This window comes from Pantherophis guttatus, chromosome 6 (genome assembly GCF_059756535.1).
Source record: "Pantherophis guttatus breed Tessera chromosome 6, ASM5975653v1, whole genome shotgun sequence".
Taxonomy (NCBI): Eukaryota; Metazoa; Chordata; class Lepidosauria; order Squamata; family Colubridae; genus Pantherophis; species Pantherophis guttatus.
The window spans coordinates 56,009,393-56,031,491 of record NC_142068.1 but is presented as its reverse complement, the minus strand read 5'-3'; the positions used below and the strand labels follow the sequence as shown (position 1 = coordinate 56,031,491).

Sequence of the window (22,099 nt, the reverse complement as noted above, 5' to 3'; positions counted from 1 at the left end):
TAACATTGTGGTTTTGTGGTCTGTTGAGTTAAATCCCATTACCTCATCTAATTGTGCACTGGGTAATTATTAGATTCATTTGTGGTTATCACACATACATTTTGCCTTTTTAATTCCAGAAGAGTGAACCAGCAATCCTCAGACCATAAACTCAAGCTTTGTTTTACAGCAAACAATGATTCCCCTCCCCCCAATAAAGAGGTTTAAAGATTGCAGAAACACTAGCCTTCTTAATGGAGGGAAAGATAATCAAGCTAAAAAGATCTAACACAGTTCAAAGTTAGGCAAGTATGCAAATTATCTCTCTACTCATTCAAACATGCAGTAAATATGTTATTATGCTGATCTTTCCCCTTGGTTGCATAGCATTGTTTTCATCTCTTCCTCAGATCATAAGTGAAACAATTTGAAGTCATCTCATGGCTGGCTGGGGTATGCTGGGAGTTGAAGTCCAGACGTCTTAAAGTTGCCAAGGTTGAACATTCCTTCTTTATTCCATTCATTAGAAATGATTTCCTTTTTATTATTACATTGATTTTGTTGAAGGCATGTATAGTCTTCTTACCAATTTCATTAAAAAACGCTCTGCATTCACTCTCCGAGTTTTGTTAATATCTTTTTATATACACTCTGCATATCAATACCTTCTAGGCATATTAATATCTTAATATCATTCTTTTTTGTGCATTTTCTCATCCAGTCTTTTTTTATCATTACTCCATCAAATATCCTTTTTCATACAATACTTATTACTGTTAATTCCACACACTTCTCTGGCAGTACACCTCTCTGCACTCTATTTTATGCAGCTTCCACATTCTTTCCTTGCATCTACTTTTATTTATTTAATTTCCATTCATTCTGTTGGGAAATTAATTTAGCTTCTAAATTACTACTCCAATACTTTCCCTTCCTGTATTAGTTGTCATTTTACTCTACTTTCTTTTACTAGTATTTTTTAATATTCATTTTTTAAAAGATCTACTTTAGATACTATCAGGAATGTTCTGTCCCACATTCAGAACTTCTCATTGTTCACTAATGGTCTCAGTCTTGCATCATAAAAAATAATCAAGCCTTTTGATTTATTCCTTTTACTTTATTCCCAGGTGAATTAATTTGTTTAAAACATATTTTTTGAAGCAAGTCTTCATTAAGCCATTCATTCATAGATGAGTCTCCATACAGCTCAGATCCTTTTTATTTCATTCACTGCATTCCACTAGATCAGAACACTTTCCTTCAGAGCCATTAAATCTTTCACTTTCTCCTGGTTTTATGCACCGTTTGCCCCCCTCATTTCTGGACTTTTGGTCCTGCAACTTGAGCTCAAGGCTGTATGGGTAATTATATTGACCCTACATGACACTTTTATATTCCATGATCCTATTGATGAGATAACCTACGTGAATGCCTATATTGGGTCATAGAGACAAACTGTGATCTTACTGGTACACCAGATATTTTGTTGCCCTCCTCCCTTTATCTTTCTTAGATAAACATCTAGACTGAAGTTTGTCTCCTTACCTTTTGGTGTTCAGTGACTTCAACCTCTATGTCCAATTGTTCAGGAAATGCCAGAGTTCATGGCCTCCAAAGTAATCATACCATTGTCATGGATTGATACATGCCAGTGAATGTATGCTGGATCTCATTTTCATATCAGAGAAATTATATTGTGATTTGGATATGGATAGCATTATATGTACTATTTGCCAAATAAGACTGCCACCTGCAGAATTAGAATAGGGGCATCAGGAGGGTCTCAAGGACAGTAAAAATAGTATCTCAGACGTACCACCTACACTTAAGAACAGTTTCCCCACTGATGGTCTTCTGAAGGTTGGTCAAAGAGACCTCATCGGTTGCACCAGACATTGATCAGTATTATGTATTTTGCTTCAGGATACTCTTATTATTTTCTACAGTAGACATTTTAATTTCTACTGAATTATCTTTTAATTAAAATAAACTGCTGAGATTCTGTAAATATTTAATAGTACACCAGCACAACGATAGGGCCACAAATATTAACCTCTGCTGCCTATCAGAGCTTTGGTTAATTAAAGCTTTCACATAACAAATTCAATAAAAGATGTAGACTAGACTACTACCCATAATCACATTAATGCCCCATATATAATATTTCTAGCTAACTGCAACAACAGTACCAGTGAATCCTGACAGCAAGTATACAAGCAAAATAAAAGTCCAATTTTATCCCAACCACAGTCACACCACAGTAGTTTATTGAAGCCAGAATGCCTAATTTACAGATTACCTTGCAGGTCAACATACCTGTGTTCCATCATCTAGAAGTTATTTGGAGAATGCATACACTTTTATTGGTTTCATGTTTTGAAATATGTTTTCCTAGAGTAGTTAAATGAACATGGCTTTATTTTTAAATTTGTGATTTTCTTGCAAGGCCTTCATCATGGTCCCTATATTCAAGTGTGAATCCCAACCGATCTCACTGTTATTATTTCAATCATGGCTTTTTTAAAATATTGTTGCTTGGGGACTCTCCACTTTTTTGAGTTGTCATCTTCATCATCAGCCTATGGGCCAGAAATTGACATATTTGGATCTCCATTTAATTTCCATATCCATTCGGTTGGACAGATTGAGCTGACTAAAACTGGCCCCAAGTCACCTCGTGATTTTTAAGGAGAGATGGCACCTGAATCTGGTTCTCACTGAATACCTTAACTATTAAACTACACCAACTCAACAAAATTCATCATTTTTGAAAGCGTTTCCGAGTTTCGTTATCATGTCCGCCACTCCATTACAGTCAGCATATATCATTAACTCGTTTTTTCCCCTTCTTTTTAAATTTTCTATGCTATTCCCGATCAGTTTATTTTCCATTCTCACTGCAATTCGCTTGCCCTTCTTGTGCGGATTCACAACTTCGCCCATATTGTGTAGCGTCTTTTGATACTTCAGCATGACCGAGACAAAAAAAAAAAAAAAAGTTTTTACGAACCAATCAGGAATATCTTTAAAACCGCAAGCCCTTTGGAACGTTTACTGCATTGCAACCCCTCAAAGGCAGGGCGAAAAGAAGAAGAAGGAGAAAGAAGAAGGCAGAAGTCAAACCTCCACCAAATATACACTCCAGCTTGGAAGCGGTCCTTATGCGGGGGGTCCTGCCTTCCGCCTAGGGGCTCAATCCGGTGGCCTGAGGTGCGGCTCGCGAGGCCGCCGGGCTGCGCGAGCTGTGAGGGACCACGCCATCCTTTGGGATTTCTCCCCGGCCGTCCCCCCCCCCACCCCTACCCCCCCACTCCCGGGGCCCACTGGAAGCCGGCGAGGCAGGGCAGGGGAAGCGTCTGGCCCGCCTGAACCCTACCCTTCGCCCTCTGACCGCCCGAGGAAAGAGGCGGCGCCGTTCCCTCGCTCCCACTCAGCGGCGCCCGTTTAGGCAACATGGGGAAGGCGGAAGTGGGGCCTCGGCTCGGCGGCTGGAGCGTTTCGGCCGAAGGAAGGGAGGCGGCTGGGCCACCGCGCTGCTGAACGTCCGCACGACTTGCCCGTTTTCCGAGGCGTTCTTTCTCTCGACGCTCCCCCCACCCTTTCCCCCCCAATCCCGGGGATACCGAGGGATACCCTCCCCCCCAGAAAAGCCGTTACCGGGCAAGGGCGGCCTGGCAGAGCCCCCGGTGGACCGGGTCCAGTTTACCTCGGCAGGAGCTACTTCGGTGCCTTCGGCAGACCCAAAGTCTTGCCCGACACCCCCTTCCCCCGTGTTGTAAAGAGGTGTAGGAGGTTGCTTTGCGAGCATGCAGAGGAATCTTGACGGGTGTTAGCCAGGGCAAGTGCCAAATTGTACTGGGGAAAGCGGGGAGGGAGGGAGGAGGTGTAGTTTTCTTTTTATTTAAAGCCCGTTAGTCTCCGGTCGGCCTTGGGTGTGAGTGAAAATAGGGTGGGTAGAGGACAAAATCAAATATATACTGTCCTGTATAGAGAAGTATGGAAAAGCAGAACTATTTCTAGGATTGCAGAGGTATGCTGGAAATTAACATTTGGAGACAATAATCTGAAGGGATGGTCAACTAGGTTAGGGAACCTGGCCCACTTTGTTTAATGATGCTGAATGAATAAGAATCTCAAAAATGAGAGTTGCTTAGTTCTCTGAAAGGCTCTATCAGGCTTCCCTGTTGTGAAATATACCTTCTGATCCAGTATTTTATTTCTGTGGCTATTGTTACTCAAAATCCCCCCTCCCCTTTTGTTACTATGTTGGCCGAGCAAGCTCAAAAGTGGTTCCCAACTCACGTGCAGGTCACAGTCCTTCAGGCCAAAAGTCTCAAGCCAAAGGGCAAAAGTGGCACTAATGATACATACACTATCATACAATTGGGAAAAGAGAAATACTCTACTTCGGTGGCAGAGAAGACCCTTGATCCAATATGGAAAGAAGAAGCTTCGTTTGAGTTGCCTGGATTGCTGATGGAAGGGAACTCTGAAAAATACATTCTCTATCTGATAGTCATGCATAGGTCTCTTGTTGGGCTTGATAAGTTTCTGGGACAAGTGGCAATTAATTTAAATGATATTTTTGAGGACAAACTGAGAAGGAAAACAGAGTAAGTGTTATTTTTATATGTCTTGTGTTGGAAATGTAATCTTTTGTAGGTGTTGCAAATCTGTGGTTTTAGAAGATGTAACCAAACCTTGGCTTCCATAATCTTTCAGTGTTCTTGTTGACTGGAGCTAATGGTTTTATCGAGTACCAACTTTAGAGGTTGCATGTTATCCAACCCTTTTTTAAAAGGTTATCTTAAAATCTCCACTAATAGTTCACGTAACTACCTCATAAGTACAATTAGTATCAAGCCAAAGCCAATGAGAATTTATAGGCTTGCTCATAAGAGTTCATTGCTCATATGTAGTTTAAAATGTTTTTTTCCCCAATTTGATGAGAACAACTGTGAATTATGGATTATGCACTAGTAACTTTACAAGAGAGTGAAATCAGTATGGTTTTTTTGGATTATTTTATTTTGAAAATATGGCTTGTAAATCATTGCTTATACTGTAACTTGATCTACTTTGAATATATAGTGACAATAAGCAATGGTAGAATAATCTGGGAACAAGAAGTATTATTTGGATGGATGATTTGAGAGATGTGGTACTTTCTTGTCTGATTTATTGATTGCAAGATGTATGGCTTGATGTCAGAGCCTGTGAACTTCTGATGTTCTCCACAGTGTAACATTCCTGATTCTAAGAATATACTGTATCTTTGGAGATATGTTGCTTCTTTTATTTTTCTACTCATATTACATGATATCCTGTTATTCCATACACAGTACAATGTGTGTATGTGTGTGTATACACACAAAAATGTTCTTGGGTGTGGTATTTTGGAACATACAGGTACAGTATTTTATTTATTTATTTATTTATTTATTTATTTATTTATTTATTTATTTATTTATTTAATATCTTTCCCTTCTTTATATTTCCACATTTTTTCTAACAATACAAGACAGCTTTATGCCATAACAAAAATCCTATATGGGTGGTTTGGCTTAGAGTAACTGCTTAAAATTGCACAGTGAACTCCTGGTTGAATGGATATCTCATAGAATAAAACCACCATTTCAACTTCTATGCCATATTTGTCAAACTCATGTGATCATGGCGTTGTCACGTGATGTATTGGGACTTTTCCTCCTTTCGCTAAACTGGGCGTGGGCATGGCCAGCTTGGCCGTAGCCCTGGCCTATGCTATCTAGCTTTTGATGCAGTGTTTTAATAAACACTATTAAACAAGTTTAGTACAGGGATGTGATAATGGATCCATCCATTCATTATTGAATTGGGATATATTTAATTTTCTAATTTTTCAGAATATAGAAAGCAGCACTTGGAAGCAGTCCTTCTGAAATGTTTACATTTTCTTATTAGATATATTTGTCCCAAGTATCAATTATCCTCCTAAAAGGCCACTTAGTTGGGAAGTAGTGAGGTGTATCTATATTTTCAGCTGCAGTAGTAAAGTAGAGCATTGGATATTAAAAAAAAAAATGAATTGATTAAAACCTTGGGAATGAAGTTTCACAGATTTTATCATAAACCATTTTTATTTATGTTTAATGTATTATGGTAAATACTTAAATTACGAAACAAAGGAGGTTCCCCCCCCCTTCCATTGACTCTTGTCCAGTTCTTTGAGACGGCCTGAAAAAATCCCTGCAGTTTTTCTTGACTACGTTTTTCAGAAGCAGTTTTCCATTGCCTCGTTTCTGAGCCTAAGAGAAAGAGACTGGCCCAAGGTTCCCCAGCTGGCTTTGTGCCTAAAGTAGAACTAAAATGCATGGTCTTCCAGTTTCTACCCTATTGCTAATTATCTAAAACGTTGTATACTGCAGTTAATTTTTGAATTATGTTATAGAGAGATTTTAAGATTGTTATCTAGGAAGAATCTACACATTCAGGAAAAACAGAATATTTTACAATTATTTTCTAAATAGCTTCATTTGACAATTAAAACATTTTCGACAAGCCTTATTGTATTGCATTGTCTCCCTTATTCCCCACCATTTTGAAGTCAAGATTAAGGTCAAACTAATGATTAAGGTCATTAGAATATTAAATGGTAAACTGCACAATTTGTATACCCCAATTTTGGAATTTATATACTCACTTCAGATCTTACATAACATGCTTTCTTGTCATCTATGACAAGAAATTAATTTAAATAGAATGATGTCTTTAAAAGAAGTATTGAATTTCACCTTAATATTCAGGAGGGATAGTGATGTTATTTGGTCAATGACTATCAATTCTAATGATATGAAATACTAGTTATTTTGTTTAGATATAATATATTTATTTCTTCTGCAGTTTGTTCATATCTTGGCCTTTTAAGTAGAGATTATGACCTAACTGTTATTTTCTGACCTAAAAGTTATTTTCTTTGTGCACAGCATTTATGCCAAGTTTATAATAATTTTGTGTTTTAATCCTGTATATCAATAAGATGAAAAAAGTACAGCAGATTAGTCCAGAATTGAGCAATACTTTTATTAGGCTCAACATGCCTGATTATATTTTTATTAAGGCCTACCAAAATCATACAAAAAGTATTAATTTTTCAAGCTGTTCAAACTCTTGATCAGGTAGTATTTTACAATAACCAGGGAATGACGAAGACCAAATATTTGAAATCATAGTGTTGGGATTTAACATATTTGGAAACTTGCTAAGTTTCTGAAGGCAATAATGAGGAATGTACTCCCACATAATTTGCTGCATTGTGCAGCTTTTAGTTAATGGCTACGATAAGACATAGAAACAATACAGTATTTCTGATCTGTCTGACTGCGCCGTGTATGTCATAGTTGAATTGTAGTGGCAGATACACAGAGCATCATTAACAGGCAGAATCTATTTAGCATGTTCACTCAAGATGACAAACCTAATGGTTCAGTTATGTTCCCTCCATAAATCTACTAGCATTGGGACGTGCAATATTTATGTAGTTTGAAATAATTCAGATGAGTTACCGTAAATATACCATATGAATGATTTTACGCCAAGTTAACTCTTTGCACATGTTGCTTTTCTTTGGTACTAGCAAAGAAAGGCACAGCCTTCTGATAATTTTAAATTAGTCAGAAGTAGGTAGATAGATAGTCAGAAGTAGGCAGGTAGAAGTAGGTAGATTCATTTAAGTAAGTCTAAATATGTAGTCTGATTGTAACAGTCATAAGATTTTTTGGGTAAATATTTATTATATAATGATATATTTGCCCCCTAATCCAAACATATTTTTAATTTAGGAAGCATATCAATGTGAAAGGATATATTTTTCTAGAAAGAAAAAGTGCCAATTTACAGTATGTTTATGGCATTGAATATAAGACGCATTTCTTGTATGTGTGCTATTATGTTTGGCCAGGGACAAACTGTTCACTTCATTTTTACTTTAACACATGGTCAGTTTTTATATTTTTAAATAGTTTCAAATTATATTATGCTATGTATTCCATAATAACACTTTTTCCACTCATTTGGTGAAGCTAGAAAGGCCATTTATCACCTTCTCATGCAATTCCCTGTGGTTTGTGATATTCTCCACTCTTAAAAATAAAACTCTATATTCTTTAAGGTTGTACTTCATAGCACAAAGTGAAACAGATGAAAAGATAGAGAAAGAAAAATTTAAAAACTAGCATACAGTCTGTTCCTTTTTTTGAAAGAGTTCCTCTTCCATCTGTTGTATTGGGCTAAGATATTAAGTTAACCCAGTGTAGACATTTGGAACATACAAACTGTAAGGGTTGGAGTTCTACATCAGATCCAAATTTCTTGAAGTGAGAAAACTTACTTGGTTTTGGAGTGTAGACTCTAGGTTTTTCTGGCCAATATGTACTATATTAGATTCTGCTTGCCGGCCTGCATGCAAGCCATCTTGCTCACTGACTTGGTTGTGGGAAGTTCTCAGAAAGTTGCCTTGTCTGACAACCATGTTTAATGACCGCATTGCTTACTAACGAAAATTCTAGTCCCAATTGCTGTTAGAAATGAAGGGCTACCTGTATATATTAAAACAGTGGAAGCTGCCTTTCTGCATTTCCAACACAAGTATTGGGCTACTCCACCTTAGCATAAATGGATGGTTTTGGAGGAGAGGGACTCTTATCATTATCATTATAATTGTTTTCTAAAAACGCCATATCTATAATTTGCACTTTATTTGGCATAGGTACCATTGTTCTGTTATATATTCAGTGTTTGTGTTGCTAGAAGTAATAAATCTTCAGTGCATTATAACTATAATCGTGATATAGGAATACATGACCGTTTGTGTGGTTATATATTAACATCTAAAATCCATTGCAGAGGAAACTAGGTTATCACAGAAATTTCATCATTATCCTGTTTAGAAGTTTGAGAGGGTAGAAGGAAGACAAGTTTTTTCCAAACTTTTCAAAGATAAAATTGTATATTGTATGTGAATAAATACAGTAGTTTAACAAATAAGCTGTCCTCTGGTCCAATACTTTAAATGTAAAATACAGGTACATGGTATCTAATAATGTAATGCTGATTTTTTTTCAAGATAGATAATAAATATAAATTGTATAAAATATAAATATAGTATTTTATCTAAAATGATTTCTAAATGATGAGGTAATTTTAACATTACTTAGTTTTGGAAGTATTGATGGTTTTTATTAGTAATTCTTTTAGTTTTAATATAGTTAATAGCTTCCTTTTTCCAACACATTATATGTATGGTTTTCTAAAAGACATCCTTCAAAATCACTAGAGTATTAGAAAAAGAGATATTTTAATATTCTGCATAATATTGAAACTTGTAAGCAGTTCTGTGGCACATGTTTCTTTTTGGAAAAGGAAGGATAACAGCTGATCTAGAATTCTAGGAAGACTGCAGAACTAGCAACTTGTTCAATTTTCTTTTTATCAGATAAAGTTTTTTTTTATTGAAAAGTTTTACAAAGAAGAAATACAAAAAATTTTCCCCCCATGTTCCCCCCACCCTTTCCCCCCCTTCATCCCCCCTCCCCCCCAGACTTCCCAGAGCAAAATACAAGGTATTTAATTTAATCAATCATAAACTAGATTAATCTACTTATCCTCAAAGTACTAACATCCCCCCTGAAACCTTAACTCCACTATAGATAACCTAATACTTCTAATACTAACATTCATTCATAAGCTATTTGATATTTTCTTGTCTGATACTTATTTTGAATATAATCAATCCATCTTCTCCATTCCGATACGTATCTTTCTTGCTCGTGGTCCTTCAAGTACGCTGAGATTTTCGCCATTTCTGCTAGGTTTGTTACTTTCAATATCCACTCTTCAATAGTAGGCAAAGAGTCCTTCTTCCAATATTGAGCTACCAGCAGCCTAGCTGGTATCAGAGAAAATTTTGTTTGCCAGGCATTATGACTTTAAAGATATATCAGCCCCCAAATCAAAGGCATAAATATTAACTTTATTTAAGTTGCTGTTAGTAATGGCTTAAGCATATTTCTTTAAAAATAATACGAGTGATGAAGTTGAACCTTCTTTGTCTGTGGCAAAATATAATATATTCACTCTGGCAAAAGACCCAAAGATTATTTGGGAGACGGGTTGGTGATTTCTTTATGAGTATGAATAAACTTCAGCTGTTGGGGAAAGAATTGCTGCTTCAGATTTGGAACAAGTGTAATTTACAATTTTTGAATTGTTAAACCATGAACACCTGAAATAGTTGTGTTCTTTCTTTAGACTATCCAACATTGTAAAGCATGACAATTTGAGTGACTTAAGGCCTTTTCATTAGTTAGCTAATACTTGGAGGCCAACTCTGGTCTGCTTTAAACCTTTGCTGCACTTATTGGACTGAGAATTGCTCACTCATTCTCATTCTCATTCTCATTTATTTCATTTATTTATTGGTCAAGCATGTATAAGATAACATATATAAGTATAGACATGATTATGAATACATGAAATGAATACGAATAAATGGGGACATTAGGACAAGGACTGAAGGCACGTTGGTGCGCTTATGCATGCCCCTTTTCTTCAATACAGAATAAATTAAAGAATAAATAATTATTTTTGTTTAGATGGTCAAAAAATAAAACATTAAAGCTGTAATTCTATATCCATAGAACTCCCATTAATAGGATTTATTCCTAAGTAGAGAGGGATGTGGCTACACTATTAAGCTGATTTTAGAAATATTGGAAGATTGGGGGAGGACTAATATGAATGTTTACACTTGTACAGTATATAAATTTGTAAATGTAAAATCATATTTCTTTCTGGCCAAAGGTGGGCATTTTTAATTATATTTATTTATTGAAAAGTTGCCATTTCCATTCAAACTATTGAAACTTTCATTAAGTCTGTAACAGCACCATAGAAAGAATAAATGAAAGTATTGAATCACTACAGTTTTGGTTAGTTCTTGATATATTTCCTAATCCATAATTTTGGAATAATCTCAAATCATAATTAACAGGACTTTTATACTAACTAACAAGACTTTTTTATACCTTTATACAGAGCAATGCTTCAAATGGAAACAAAGCTCTTTATTCTATCCTTCACAGTAAAAATATAATTGTATATTTTCTCATACGTTATGGTTCTTCATTCACTACATAATGCAATTGCACAAACGTTTTTAACAAAGTACACATAACATGAAATGCTAATGTCACAAATGTCTACAGGTAGTTCTCAAATTACAATAGTATTTGAGCCCAGAATTATAGTTGTAAATTGTTGCAATCATAAATTAAGACATTTCCAGCATTTCCATTTCCAAATCCATTTTACCCAATGGGCATTTTTGCCTGCAACTGGAAGTAAACTCTGGAAACTGGCAAAAAATGTCAAAAATTATGGTCATATGACTGCAGGATACTCCAAATAGCCATTAAGGTGAATAGCTACCAAAATGTGATCACATGACTGTGAAGGTTTATACAGTCGTATAAAGTGTAACTTTGAAATCAGGGTCTCATTCTTGTGTAGGGAGTTGGACCTCCAAGGTCCCTTCCAGCTCTGTTAATTCTCTTAAGATTTTAAGTAGCTTTTGGTGGAGTTCCGTTGTAACTTTGAATGGTCAGTAATCAATCAGTTGCAACTTGAGGATTACCTGTACATATCATTGAATATTATATATATAAAAAAACCTACATCCATATAACTTAAGTTTACTTGTGAGGCTTTGTTCTGAAAGGAACTGATGCCATTTGACTGGTGTTTATGTGGGACATGTATGCTTATAAGGTAAGCACTCTGGAATTTGAATGTCCAATGAGAACTAAGCATTCATAACTTATCACCCTTTTATAATAAGCAAACTCCTATGAGGTTTCCTTTTAAAAAAACATGTTGGCTGCAGTAAATGTGGAATATACCAACTAGATTGCTGAAAGTTGATAAAATTTATATTCATCAACTAGATTGATGAATATGCCATATGCTGAATATGGCATTTTCCACATGCCATATTCCAATGGCATGTGGAATATGTGTAGCACAAGTTTTAAAATAACTTCTTGGTTTTAATTTACTGCTCTGGCTTTAATTCAAGATACATAAAATGATTATAATCTTAAATAGTTTTATTTCAAAATAGAGATAAGAGTTTATAATACTGTGCTAAACGTAACAGTGTTTGATTTTGGCTTAATGTATTGTAAACAATGAGTTAAGATTTAGCATGTTGTGTGAAACTGGTGAAATATTAATCAGTGGAATAGCTTGCATCCTGGGATTGTGGGTGCTCCATCATTGGAGGTTTTCAAGAACAGACTGGACAACCATTTGACTGGTTGCTGGTATAACGTTCCTGCCTTGAGCAGGGGACCTCTGAGGTCCCTTCCACCTCTATGATTCTACATGGTGTGTTCCTTAACAGCATATTGGTAAACAAATGATACTCAGGTTATTTTAATTTGATATTACAGACCTTGGGATTCCCTGCCTATATTGAGGGATCTTTTTTCCTTAATAGGAAAAAAATATTGAGAAGGGCCTTGAAAATAGGAATAAACACAGCAATAGGCAAACTATGGATTTCATTCCCTTCTAAAATTCAGTGGTAAAATAACCAGGTTTTGGTCGCATGATTTTTTCTCCTATTTAGAAATAAGGATGGGGATGGCACAGGCTCTAGGAAGCAAATCTGTTGTGTTGCCAATTTTGGATGGCATTTGGGATGTTTACTTAATAAATCAAAAGGAAATTCAATCCCATGACATACTTTTTCCATAACTGTACCTGCAACCTCCAAACTGTTTGGTGAGTTTTCATCCCTGCTGAAGGAGAAAAGAGAACAACCACAACTTAAGAACAGTGTGAAATAGCTCAGCATATCCAAACATTGCATTCTTTTGACAAGACATATATCGAAAGAATGAATATTTGTCATAATAGTAGAATGCTGAAATTAAATAGGATACTGAAAATTAGTTGAAAAACCTGTCAAGTAGTTTTGAACGAGATAGTATGGTCTGTCTTTCTGTGCTTAAAATGCAAGAACTATATGCTGGCTGGTGGGCCCGTGGGGGGAGGGCCGTCTCTGTGGCTGCCCCAGCTTTCTGGAACCAGTTACCTCCTGAGATCCGTACCATCCTCACCCTATTGGCCTTCCGAAAAGCGGTGAAGACCTGGCTTTTCCGGCAGGCCTGGGGCCGTTGATCTCGCTGTTGCAATCTGGTGAGATCTGGCCATGAATGGTGTGAATGGGTTTTAATTGTTTTTAATGTTTTAATTTTTAATGTTTTTATATATGGTTTTTAAATGCATTGTAAGCTGCCTTGAGTCTTCAGAGAAAGGCAGCATACAAGTTGAATGAATGAATGAATGAATGAATGAATGAATGAATGAATAAATAAATAAATAAATAAATAAATAAATAAATAAATAAATATCAAATTTACTTATAGAACCTAGTTTTTATTTGTAATATTGTAGTGTACTTTATAAAAGATGTGGATGATATACTCAACCTCAACATTATCATTCAACATAAGGTTTTTTTAGCACTTTCACAAAAGCTATTGTTATAGTAATTAAATCTATAAATTTCTTTCAAGTATTTTAACAACTAAGAACATCATTTTGGGTTGTTACTCTTTCAGTGTAGACACTATTCCCAAATAAAATACAGGAATATGTTTTAAGTTTATTACTATGAATTATATAAATAGTGGAAATTACTATTTTTAATTGAATATTAAGAATTTATATATGAAATCTATGGGATCTGATCTTGAATTAGGTTCAGGAACACCTGACTTAAAAATTGTTTGATGGTGGGAACAAAATGATTAAAACATATGAGCCGCATATTGCCTCATATTGTGTTGGCTGCTAGTATTTTTCTGAGCCCTGTTTAAAGCATTTTTACTAAGTGATCTGTTGCCCTATTTTAGTAGTCATTAAATTGTCTACAAAGAGACAGCCTTTTTTGCAATGTTATCTCCACTTGAGGAATGCCTTATCAACAGGATTCCCTTTAGATCATCGTTGTCCGTTTCGAGAAAGTTGTATGTAAATGTTTATTTTAAGTCTTCCAAATGTCATTTGGTTTCTCTACTTGTGTTTCAGCTTTGAAACTAATTTTAATACATTTTTAACTGCTGCAATTTCTTGAAGTTTAATTAATATTGCTTTAGTATACAGGATTCTGATTAAATTAGGCACTTTTATTCTTCTAACACACTTATTCTAAAATTTGACCAAGGAATACTTTTTGAAATAAATACATTTAAAATTGTAAAGCAACCTCCCTGATATGTGTCTGTATTAACTTTTTGCAATCTTACATAAGTACTGTTTAGATGAAATGGCATCATATGCTTCTGAGGCATGCTTATGCAACTAACAGCATACTATCTTTTCTTTAAGATGGTTTCCTCTTGAGTCCAAGCAAGGAAAACGAACTAAAGACAGAGGAGAGATAAAAGTCAACATTCAGTTTATGAGAAACAACATGACAGCAAGCATGTTTGACTTGTCAATTAAGGACAAAACCAAATCCCCTTTTGCCAAATTAAAGGACAAAATGAAGGGTCGTAAGACAGATGGAACATTTTTGGATACATCTTCTGCAATCATTCCAAGTACTCATACCCCAGAAACTAACAATATAACATCCCTCAATGAATTGCAGTTAAAGTCAAAGCCAAAAAAACCTTTTCTTTTGGGACCTCAGCGACTCTCTTTGGCTCACTCAATGTCTGATCTAACTGGACCTCAGATGACTTCAGAAAAAAGTAAATTAGGAACAATTGGCAACTCTTACCTCTTCAGACATCAGCTTGAGTCTGTTGGTTCTGAAGATGAAAGTGGTAAGTACAGATTTCTTAAAAGGCAAACTCTACTTGAAAAGCCTTCTAGTAGAATTATTCCAAACCCCATATCTTTATGCTCTTATTCCCAAGAAAAATATAGTTGCTAATAATTTGTGATATAGTGGAAATCAAATGAAGAATAGAATGCTTCATCAATAATTTGTTTTAATAAGTATAATTTTTTCCAACTTTATTACTTATTACTATATTCAGTTTCATTTCACTGTAATTTGTTTTAAAAATAGATTTGATGTATACAAAAGTCCAAAGTTCCAAGTTTCAAATGTTTTTATCTTGAAACAGACATTCTGCATCTTCCATGATTGAAATGAGAGTTTTGTTTCAAGCTTGAAATAAACCTTGACAGTTTTATATTTTGTGCTGTTCTGTATGCTGTGATGGGACATGTTTTCTTGCAGTTGACTTTTCCCAGATGTTGTAGCCTAGGCACTACAGCAGGTGGGACTGATTTAATTAATTTAATTTAATTTAATTTAATTAATTCAATTTATATGCCGCCCCTCTCCGAAGACTCAGGGCGGCTCACAATACATTTTAAAAAATCATTATAAAAAACATTTAAAAATTAAAAACATTAAAAACATTAAAAACTCATTCACGCCATTCATGGCCGGATCTCGTCAGATCACAAGAGCGAGATCAACGGCCCCAGGCCTGCCGGAAAAGCCAGGTCTTCACCGCTTTTCGGAAGGCCAATAGGGTGAGGATGGTCTGGACCTCAGGAGGTAACTGGTTCCAGAAAGCTGGGGCAGCCAGAGAGAAGGCCCGACTCCGCAGGCCCGCCAGCTGGCATTGTTTAGCTGACAGGACCCGGAGGAGAACAACTCTGTGGGATCTTACCGGTCGCTGGGAGCTATGCAGCAGAAGGCGGTCTCGAAGATAACCTGGCCTGAGCCATGTAGGGCTTTAAAGGTAATAACCAACACCTTGAATTGTGACCGGAGACCAATAGGGAGACAGTGCAGCTCTCAGAGAATTGGTGTAGTATGGGTGTATCTAGGTGTACCCACAACAGCTCGCGCGGCTGCGTTCTGGACCAACTGTAGTCTCCGAACACTTTTCAAGGGTAGCTCCATGTAGAGCGTGTTGCAATAATCTAACCGTGAGATAACAAGGGCATGAGTGACTGTGATGAGAGCCTCCCGATCCAAGTAGGGTCGCAATTGGTACACCAGGCGAATCTGTGCAAAGGTCCCCCTAGCCACAGCTGTCAGATGTTGCTCTAATCTTAGCTGTGAGTCTAGGAGGACACCCAATTTGCGAGCCCGTTCTGAGGGGGACAATTTCTCCCCCCCCCCAGAACCAAGGATGGACAATCGACATAGGAGGCAATACCCACAGCCACTCGATTTTGTCTGGGTTAAATCTGATCCTGTTGAGCCTCCAGGCACCGGCACGTCACATCCACCGCATCACTGAATTGATGCGGGGTAGAGATATACAACTGGGTATCATCCGCGTATTGCTGATACCTCACCCTGTGTCAGATGTTCTCACCCAGCGGCTTCATGTAAATGTTAAATAGGAGGGGAGAGAGGACCAAGCCCTGATTTATTGAGCTTTTTGGGGGAGTGTTGCAGAATGTGCATAGTCTTGAATGCAATGGACATTAAGATACATAGTTACATACAAAGATAAATCAAAATAGGACAAGTATTTTTATTTAAAGCTGAAAATACTTGTCCTATTTTGATTTGTTATCTTTGTGTGCACTCTATGATGTTGTGATCTGTACTTTAGAACACATTTCAATACAACTTTTAATGACTTCTAGAGTTTAGTTGTATTACTGGATGTACTTATGCTCTTTCGTTTTACTCTTACTCATGCAAGAATTAGGAGAAGCACTTTGTTCCTATAACATATAATTGCTTTTTCCTGGATTTATGCAAAACTTGTATTTGATTTTGTTAATAATAGAAACAAAACATGGACTTGTGCTTGAACCTGATTTTTGTTGGTTCTTATTTAAATTTTTTCTTCAGATACTAAAATAATTTCTATAGGAATTTTTTAATGTTTAAATTAAATTAAATTGTGGCCAATTTTGCAGCAGGTTGGATGGCAGATAACAATCAACATGAGTTAATATTTCAACTACTCTTATGGCCCTTGGAGGAAAACAAAGAGCAAGGCAGTTCTGCTGAATTCCCATTGCTTTCTTTGATTAAATCTTCTAAATAGTTAAGTTTTATCGTAGTGGAACATAGTAATCTCAATTGGAATGTTTCTATTTTGACTGTTTTGTTCCAAGCTTGAAACAAAATCTGTTTTTCATACTATGTATATCCATATTATACACCATCCTTAAACTAGAAATTTTCAGATTGGATGACACATGTTATTAAAATACAAAAACAGTAACAGTGGAAAAAATGGCAAAATTTTAAATATTTGAATCGGCTGAAAACACCTGGGTAAACAAAATACTATGTGCTAAGCCTATTAACTAGTTAATGTTGACTCTCCCCAGTGAAGTAATGATTACAATTTGTTCAGATCATTCTATATACATGAAGTTACAATGTTATTATAATAACATGTTTTATAGTATTCGGACATTTGTCCTCATACAGGAATTATTAAAGTATTCAAAATTAGAGGATAATATAAGCTGCATTAATTTTGTTTTAATTGTAAATTAACTGCCTTGAAATAGTTTTTGGGAGTAAAGGTGGGCTACAAATTGCCAAAATAAATGGCACTATTTTTCTCCACCCTATAATCATTATGGTCACTTGCTAAATATAAAAAAACTTTTAATATACTACTGCGTTTTTGTTATGTTTAGAAGTTCTTCAGGTGACTACAGTGAACTTAAACACAAGCATAATATTGTAGTGGGAAAATTTATTATATGGTCAAAGGCTTGTTGAAACTATTGGTCTTCACTCAGCCAAAGCTAATAATTTTTATAGTCTATATTTGTAGAATAATAGCTGTTGGAATAAACTTTTAATTTTAACTTTTTGCAAATAGTCATATAATATTTTATACATATATATGTATGTATATATATATATTCTATTTACACACTTGAGTCCAGTTGCATACTAATAACATTGTTTTCAGGAAATCTAAAATCTCCACACAGACGGACATTAAGTGCAGATACCACTAAAGTGAGTAAACTGGACAATACAGGTGATGACAGTGACTCAGCTTTTGTAGCTCAAAACGATCCTTTTACAAATGTGAGTGCTTCATTGCCTCAAAAGTTTGCTACATTGCCAAGACAGAAGAATCCATTTGAAGAAAACCCTTTATCATGGGAACAAAATGTGGGCTTATTTTCGAAACCACCTGAAATAAAAAAAGAGAATAAGAAAGAGAAAAAGGAAAAGGTTAGTCTCTTTGAAAGAGTGACTGGAAAGAAAGAAGGCAAACGATCAGATAGACTTAGTAACGGAGGATCAGAAGGCTCCTCTGATTTGAAATCACCCAGTCCTTTTGCTGAAAGTCATCAGGGCAACTTTGATTTTGATTCCACTAATCCCTTTACTACAAACTTCAAGCCAAAAAATATGCTGTTATCTAGGTAAGTTCCTTGGTTAGATGTTTTTAAGTTGATGTTTTTTATTATAATGTATTTCTTATCTTTGTACAATGAGAATATTATTTAATAAATATTACAGTCTTGGTCTGATACTTCAGTGCTGTGAAGGAACTAGCCTAAGTGGGTATTGTGGAACAATTCTGTCTGTAACAAATAGTTTTGCCATTTTATTATACAAAAGCCAGTGTACTCTTAAAATGCAGGATTACCTAACAAAGAATTAAGAATCCCTTGTGCTTTAAATGATCAAGCAAAGCTTCAGTGTATCCATTATTAAAAGGCTGAATATGTCTATGCAGCTGAACACAAGTATGTGTGTTTGGGAAACCCACCTACATATTTAAGTTTTTTTAAAATGATTGAAATGCACTTACTTCCTTAGAAGACATCTCACTTTTGAAAATGATTTTGAAGCATTGCACAACCTTTATAAACCAATGTGTCCTTTAGATACCTGCTGCCAAATAGTATTGGACCTTATTTTTTTTTTCTTAAAGGCACTTTAAGTAGAGCTTAGAAATGCACTGAGAGCAATAAAATTGTCATATAATCTATGCCGTATTTTGTTATCTCCATGGTAAAATTGGTATTTTTTAGCTGTAGTTAGTATACAGGTAGTCCTTGACTTGCAACGTCAATTGAACCCAAAATTTCTGTCATTAAACGAGACAGGTTTGTCCATTTTACAAGCTTTTTTGCCACAGTTGTTAAATGAATCACTGTAATTGTTAAGTTAGTAACACAATTGTTATGTGAACCTAGGTTCCTCATTGACTTTGTTTGTTAGCAGCTTGCAAAGTGTGATCACATGACTCCAGGATTTAATTTAATTAATTAAATTTATATGCTGCCCCTCTCCAAAGACTCAGGGCGGCTCACAACACAATGCAGGATACTGCAACTGTTATAAATACATGCCAGTTGCCAAGCGTCCAAATTTTGATCACATGATCATAGAAATGCTGCAATGCTGTAAGTGTGAAAAACAATTATAAGTTGTTGTGTTTTTGTGCTGTTACAACTTCAAATGGTCTCAACAAATGGTTGTAAGTCAAAGACTACCTATAATGAAATTTCCAGATTGACTTAAAATAAAGTTGCTTATCAGTTTGCAGAATAATATTTTATTTATACTGAAGTCAGTTACTGCTATTGAGATTTTTTTCCCACCCCTCCCTTAAAGAAAGTCTTTGTAAGAAGTAATAGCTTATTTGACTTTTTGTACACATTGATATAGAATCTATAGCTCAAATGACTAATTCTTTGAAAAACCTACATGAGGTCGTATTGTCCGTTAACAACAATAGAGTTAATGTTTTGTAATCCCAATTACACTTTTCAAAGTTTTCTCTTTTAAAGTTCCTTCATCACTTTCATTACAGTAGCCTAATGGCACTATTCATCATAGTAGCTTTCCAGGTGTTAATGTGTAGCTCTCATAGGAGTCCTATGCACTGAACATACAGTATTTAAGAACAAATGTCAGCTAAAACATTGGTTTTCCAGGATATAGATAACTCTGTGTGCAACATTTTTATAAAAAATGTTTGTTTTTATGCTACACTACAGTAGACTAATATACTAATGTGAAAATTTCTCAATTTACAGCACTTGACAGGTGTTAAAACAAAAGCATCTTTAATTTTAATGTGTTGTTAGGCCCTCTTTAGAGGGACTGTATAAGTTATTAACAAGGTCCTCTGAGACAGGAGACAGGTAATTAACAAGACCTAGAGAAAGAGAAATTTGGATAATTAACAAGCTCTTAGGCACTGGACACAGGGTAACAAATAGTTCAGTAGTTAAAGGCGACAGGTTGTTACTAGCATGATCGAATGCCAGGTTTGAGAATGTGAATAGATAGGTGTCTCAATGAAGTGTCTGATTAGATTATTATATTGGTCACATAGTCAACCAGATGTTTAGACTGGATTTCACATTTTTATCTAACAAGTCCTTTCCAGGGACCTGGGATACAGATGTTGTGATTTGATGATGTTAAATGTATTGTTAAATGTATTTTGTCAATACTAATGGTATTCAGATGTTTTGGGATTGCACCCAAGACACTTATTACTATTGGTACTATCATTGCTTTCTTTTGCTACAGTTGTTCCTTTTCTATTTGCAGGTCTTTGTATTTTGTGATTTTCTCCAGTTCTTTCTCTTCTATTTTCATTGTTGTTTAGAGAGGTTTCATCATTTCTACTTTGGTTCATATTGCTTATAATTTCTAGCTATGCATTACAAGTAGTTGGAAGATTTCTCAGGTCATCTAGTCTATCTTTCTGCTTGGTAAAAGTTCTACTAAAGCATATCAGACAAATGTTTATCCAGCCTCAGCTTGAAGATCTTTAGTGAAGAAGGACCTACCACTTAATGAGACAGTCTCTTCTGAAGGTTAATGGACCAAATCTTCCCTGATCAACTAAAATGATGTGAGACTTACTTAAATGATATCATTGTCTATAGTGAAAGCTGGGAAAATCATTTAATGCATTGGAAAAAGTAGCAACAAGTCTCCAAAAATTGAATTTCACAGTAGAGCCAACAAAATGTCATCTGGATTATAAAGAAATCAAATATGTAGGGTTTTTGGTAGTGAATGGAATTCTAACAGATGAAGAGAACCCAATTAAACAATATAGCTAAAGAGAACCCAATGAAACAACTGTTTGGAGCACCTGTTAGGTAATTTGTACATATTCATGTATAAATATTGAAAATTCAAAAGCATTCACAAACTTTTAAGCCCACTGTATATTTTCTTTAAAAGGGATTTAATTTTATAATTATTCATATAATGTTTATAATTTTCAGCTTTTTAAAAGTATATGATGGTGATGATGATGATGTTGCTTATGGTGAAATATATTCTAAAAATGAGTAGTAATTGAAAGACCTTGAATAAGGAACTAAATGGAGGAATAGCTAGTATAATTTTGAAAATATACATTTTTTCCACTACTGCAAAATCAAATCAGTAATTTTAGCATATTAAATATTGTTCAGTGTTCAATGTTGATTTGTATTTTGTACTCTGCATTGATAGCTTATGTTTTGAAATGTTCTTTTGCTATTTCAAACATTAAAAAAAATGTTTAGGAAAAATCAAATGTCTTAATTTCCATCTGCTTCCTTTATCTTTCTGCTTCCTGTTTGTCTGACAGTTTCAGCAACATTATTTTCTTCATCTGTGAATGTTCATGTTTCTGAATACTGATGGAATTTAATGCTACGTTATATCAGGCATTAATTTATATCAGGCATTGATTTAATATGCTCATAATAAAACAAAGTTTCAAACAGTGTTAATATTGCCTACTTGGAATCTATTTTTCCATGTTTGCAGGGTATATTCCTTGCCACATTTTGAAAATGTTATTCATGGTTTGATGTTTGTTATGGTAATTATTGTTTACAAAAGAACTTCACTGAAATGAACCACATAATTGCAGATGGAAACTTAAATTTAACAAAAGTTAATAATAAAGTATCTTAATTTTAGTAGAATAGATTTGGAAAAGGCAATAATTTCAGTTATATTTATAAAATTTATTTAATATGTATAATAATTATTTATTTTCCTTTTTCTCAAATTGTCCATTTATTCCAGAATTGTAGCACACACAATGTTCCTGTTCACCCTGTTTTCTCGAAT

General features: G+C 35.1%; 1 protein-coding gene and 1 long non-coding RNA gene across 5 annotated transcripts in view; one reads left to right on the top strand and one right to left on the bottom strand.

Annotated features, from left to right (window-relative positions):
- Positions 1-731: 731 nt before the first annotated feature.
- On the bottom strand, positions 732-3,825 carry LOC117678748 (uncharacterized). The gene is made up of 2 exons (XR_004595110.2): positions 3,689-3,825; positions 732-2,946 (listed from the first exon to the last, which is right to left on the bottom strand). It is a non-coding gene; the product is annotated as an uncharacterized LOC117678748 (long non-coding RNA).
- The window catches only part of RAB11FIP2 (RAB11 family interacting protein 2), a 50,462-nt gene continuing 31,351 nt past the window's right edge, over positions 2,989-22,099 (top strand). For 3 of the 4 annotated variants that reach the window (XM_087872937.1, XM_034440237.3, XM_060683024.2), the window contains exons 1-3: positions 2,989-4,595; positions 14,416-14,858; positions 17,955-18,420. In XM_087872937.1, coding sequence (XP_087729063.1) covers positions 4,246-4,595; positions 14,416-14,858; positions 17,955-18,420 — 1,259 coding nt within the window. In that variant the 5' untranslated portion in view covers positions 2,989-4,245. Of the gene's footprint in view, positions 4,596-14,415; positions 14,859-17,954; positions 18,421-20,569; positions 21,748-22,099 lie in introns of those variants that run through there. The other variant, XM_060683025.2, reaches the window with a different exon arrangement.